The 4,588-nt window shown below is 62.2% G+C and overlaps 1 protein-coding gene across 1 annotated transcript; it reads right to left on the bottom strand.

Annotated features, from left to right (window-relative positions):
- Nucleotides 1–1,841: 1,841 nt before the first annotated feature.
- On the bottom strand, nucleotides 1,842–4,378 carry CD248 (CD248 molecule). The gene has a single exon (XM_014069668.2). The coding sequence runs from the start codon at nucleotides 4,347–4,349 to the stop codon at nucleotides 2,289–2,291; it is 2,061 nt and encodes a 686-aa protein (XP_013925143.2). The 5' UTR covers nucleotides 4,350–4,378; the 3' UTR covers nucleotides 1,842–2,288.
- Between the last annotated feature and the right edge of the window lie 210 nt (nucleotides 4,379–4,588).

The raw sequence follows: 4,588 nt of genomic DNA, 5'->3' as shown, positions 1-4,588 counted from the left end.
GAAGAGGCAGCCCACCTATTCTTCAAAGGACTAGAAGGCAGGACAAAAAGCAATGGAAACTTGTCAAAGGAGACCACCAACTCAGAAAAAAATGAGAGATTTTCTGATAATTAGAATAATTAACCAGTGGAACAGCTTGCCACTAGAAGTTGTGGGTGCTCCCATCACTGGAGGTTTTTAAGAAGAGACTGGACAGCCACTTGTCTGAAATGGTCTAGGGTCTTCTGTCTGAGCAGGGGGTTGGACTAGAAGACCTCTAAAGTCCCTTCCATCTTTGTCCTTCCTTCCTTCCTTCCTTCCTTCCTTCCTTCCTTCCTTCCTTCCTTCCTTCCTTCCTTCCTTCCTTCCTTCCTTCCTTCCTTCCTTCCTTCCTTCCTTCCTTCCTTCCAAAAAAGAAGGTTTTTAAAAAGAGACCAGACCACCATTTGTCTGAAATGGTCCAGGGTCTCCTCTCCTTCCTGAGCAGGGGGCTGGACTAGAAGACCTCCAAGGTCCCTTCCAGCTCCAATGTCCTAATGTTTTGCTTCTTCTACATTCGGTGGAAACCCCGGTTTCTCTTCTGAAATTTTAGCTGCTTCGGGCTGATTTTTAGCATTCCTCTAGGTGGCTAGTCCTCATGAATCTCTCTCTCTTATTTTCTTTCCCAACCCGGTGGGAATTTTGAAGCCACGTTGCCTTTTTCATCCGAGTGGCACTGCCCTCTTTAAATGGGGGGAGGGGGCGGCGGCGAGGGGGTCGTGATACCTTGGAAAGGATGATGGGGGGGGGCACCCTTTAACCATTTCAAGCTTTAAAAAAAAGACAGCGGTGAAAATCCACTTAATTTTGTTCCTTCCCCTTTTCTCGCCCCCTCCCCCCAACCCATTTACCCACCTTTGGCGTTTCTTCCCCAGCGAGACAAATTTTTGTCCGTTTGACTGCCAGCCCGTTTTAGAAAATCCACTCCGTTTATTTGACACGCAAAAATCGCACGCAACACAATATTCAGGGTTTTTTTTGGGGGGGGGGTTTGCTGCGACCTTCCGCCCCACCAAGGAGACCACATCAGCGGTCATAGTCAATGATTATCCCCCCCTCCCTCCGCCCCTCACCGCAGATCCAGAGGGTTTCCTCTCCCCCCCCCGCCCCCCACTCCGTTTTTGCAAGTGGGGGGCAAGCTCCCCCTGCCTTCTGCGCAGCCCCCACCCTCCTCCAGCGGGCCAGGCTTGGGATGGCCGCAGGGAGCCCCTTCCCTCTATTTCCTGCACAAATTGAACTGGGCTGGGGGGGGGGGCGGGATGAAGAGATATTTTACAAAAAAGTTTTTAAAAGTTCGTAGTGGATCCGTGATGGGACCCCAAATGCAACAGAAGCTGGAGGGGGGGCAGGGAAAATCTGGTTTCTTCCGAAGCCGTGAGGACTAGAAACTTAACTCGCCAATGACTCCCGATGCAAAGGAAGCTGGGGAGTGGGAGTGGGGGAGAAATCCGGTTTCTTCCGAAGTCATGAGGACTAGAAACTTAACTCGCCAATAACTCCCGATGCAAAGGAAGCTGGGGGGGGGAGTGGGGGAGAAATCCGGTTTCTTCCGAAGTCATGAGGACTAGAAACTTAACTCGGCAATGACTCCCGATGCAAAGGAAGCTGCGGGGTGGGGGAGTAGGGGAGAAATCCGGTTTCTTCCCAAGCCATGAGGACTAGAAACAGCTCGCCAATGATTCCAGATGCAAAAGAAGATGTGGGGAGGGGAGGGAATCCGATTTCTTCCGAAGCCATGAGGACTAGACACTTAACTCCCCCTGGTTGGAGGAGGGGGCGGAAAGACCCCTGTCCCTGGCACACAAATTCGTCTCGGGTTTTAACTTTTATCCCCCCCCCCGCCCCCACGTTTGAGAAAGCACCAACTCCTCCCTCCCCACCCCCCAGGTCAGAAAAGTCGCTCCAGATCTCCAGCAGCACCGGGTCGCACGCCAGGGGGCGCCAAGTTGCGTTGGGAGGGGGCTTCCGCGGCCCCCACCCCCAAAAAAGTCTCTTTACTCCAGCAACCAAGTTCCGAGTCGGTTTGGGGGATCTCACCCCCAGCCTGGGAGGGGTGGAAGGGGTGGAAAGCCAGCCTTGGGCGCCCCTCCAGCTGGGTCTCTGCATCCTGGCAGGCTGGCATATCCCAGAGGTGGCAAAAGGGAGGGGTGGCATTTGCCCCGCGGGTGAGCAGAGGGCCCTCTATTTTTTTGGGTCCTTGTGCCCACCTCTGGCACCGGAGCAGGGCCATTCACCATCACCCCTCCTTCCCCGGTGCTGGGGCGCGTAGTTCACACACTGGTCCGGCAGGTGGCCGGTTGGCAAGGCCGGGAGGAGGAAGAGGAGGAGGTGGTGGGGGCGGTTTTCTCGGACGTGTTGATCACCCACCGGTAACACTGGGTGACGCTCCTGCTTTTGACCTGAGCTCCGCATCGGGTACAGTAGACGATGCCCAGCGCCAGCATGATCACCAGGAAGACGGAAATGGGCACCAGTAAAGCCACCAAAAGCCAGCGGTCATCCTTCCTCGGCCGTCCCTCCCCAGAGGCCGGGCTGGGGGCGGCAGAGGTGGGCAGGAGGGGCGCCCGGACTCCCCCAACGACGGGGTCCTCCGCCTTCTCATCCGAGGGAGGGGTGGTGAGGGGCTCCGCCGGCACCTCCGAGGTGGGCAGGAGGGTCCCCGTGACGCCCAGAGGCAGGGACCCCACCTCGGGCGTCGCAGGAGGAGGAGAAGGAGGATCGGAAGCCTGGGGGGTGGGATGGAGGACCTCGGGGTGCCCCGGCGAGGAGAAACTCTGCTCCAAGGGAGAAACGCGCGAGTCCCAGGCGCTGTCAAACTCGGGGGCGGCCGTCGCTGGCACCGGAGGAGGGAAAACCAGCCTGTCGGGCACCGACAAGAAAGACGCGGCGGAATCCGACGACGAGCCGGCCTCCCCGTCGCGGAAGAGCGAGAAACGGACGGGGGGCTCGCTGAGGTCGTCGGCTTCCCTGGTGGTGAAGCGGATGTGGAAAGGGTCGTGCCAGGCCTCGGGCGGGGTGGCATCGGGCCCGTCCAGGGCATCCACGGGGCTGCAGCTGATGCCGTCGGCTTCCAGGTCAAAGCCCTCGGTGCAGTAACACTCAAAGCCGCCCACGTAGTTCACGCACATCTGTTGGCACACGCCGGGGATCTGGCACTCGTCGGTGTCCACGCACTGCCCGGGTTCCTCCTCGGAGGGGCTGAAGCCCAGGTGGCACCGGCAGAGGAAGGAGCCCTCCGTGTTCTCACACTGGTGTTCGCAGGGGGCATCCAGGCACTCGTCCAAGTCCTCGCACTGGTGCCCGTCTGAAGCCAGCTCGTACCCAGCTGGGCACCGGCAGCTGTAGCCGTCCGTGCCATCCTCCTCCGCCACGCAGTCGAACTGGCAGGGCCGCCGTCGGCAGGGGTCGTTGGCGGCGCAGGAGTGGCCGTCGGGGAGCAGCAGGTAGCCGGCGTGGCACTCGCAGGCGTAGCCCGAGCCCTCGTCCAGGCACAGCTGCTGGCACCCGCCGTTGTCGCCCTCGCACCAGCTGGCCGCCGAAGCCGAGGAAGCCACCGCGCTGCCCCCCGACGGCCCTGCCCGGCACAGCGGCGGGCTCTTGGACCAGCCCACGCGCCCGTCCTCCTTCTGCATGCACAGCAAGGACAGCGAGGCGCCGCCGGGGCAGCCCACGGAGGCCACGGTCCCGAAGGGCACGAAGCGCGGGGGAGCCCCGACGGCGGCTGGAGCGGCCAGTCGGCCGAAGGGAGCCGCGTAGCTGATGCTGATGCCACCGCCGCCGTCCTCGCCGCCTTCCTCTTCCAGCCCGGCGCACATCCCACGGAAGGTGAAGCGGCAGAGGTAGCCGTCCACGGGCCCCGCGCAGGAGCCTTCCAGCCACTGGAAATCGCGGTCGTCCAAGGCCACGCAGCGCGGAGCGGCGCAGCCGGCGGCTCCCGGGCCCCCGACGGCTGCGCTGGCCCCGGCCCAGTTGCTGTAAGCCGTCTCCTGCTCGCCGGTGACCCAGCTGAAGCCGCGCAAGGGCCGCTGCGGGAAACACTGGCGAGGCTGGCGCTGGAGCCCGATCCAGAACAGACGGGGCGGTCCCGGCTGGCCTCGGCTGCCGGCTAGCAGCTGGCTGACTTGGGCCGCTTCTTCGGCTCGCTTCAGCGTGGCCAGGTTGCCCCCCAGCTCCCGGCAGGCGCGCCAGGCCTCCAGGAAGCTGCGCGGCTGCGGGTAGAGCGCGTAGCAGCCGTCGGGATCGCAGCTGGCTTCAGGATCGGGCTGCGCGGGCAGCGGGAAGAGAAGCAGCAGCAGCCCCGCCGGGCCAAGCGGCAGCCGTGGGGCTAACATGGTTGTGCTGCGCGGTGGGCCTCCGGCGCTCTGACAGACCCACCGCCCACCCGCCCCCATCCTCAAGCACCATTCCCGGCCTTCTTTTCCCCCCCCGCCTCGTCCGGGGGAGGAGGAGGCTTTCCCCCGATCCCCGCCTTCGGACCTTGTAGGGCGAGGATTTGGATTCCTGCCACGCAGGGAGGGAAGGAGGGAAGGGGGAGGAAGGGGGCAGCCAGCCGGCGGTGGAGGGAGGGGAA

This window comes from Thamnophis sirtalis, unplaced genomic scaffold, assembly GCF_051295495.1.
Source record: "Thamnophis sirtalis isolate CommonGarterSnake01/CBP01778 unplaced genomic scaffold, rThaSir2_p1.2 scaffold_2, whole genome shotgun sequence".
NCBI lineage: Eukaryota > Metazoa > Chordata > Lepidosauria > Squamata > Natricidae > Thamnophis > Thamnophis sirtalis.
The sequence above is the reverse complement of the archived record's forward strand: the minus strand, read 5'-3'. Positions and strand labels throughout refer to the sequence as shown.

Excerpts from the sequence above, each read along its gene's own strand:
- CD248 (XM_014069668.2), bottom strand. The coding sequence starts at position 4,349 with ATGTTAGCCCCACGGCTGCCGCTTGGCCCGGCGGGGCTGCTGCTGCTT.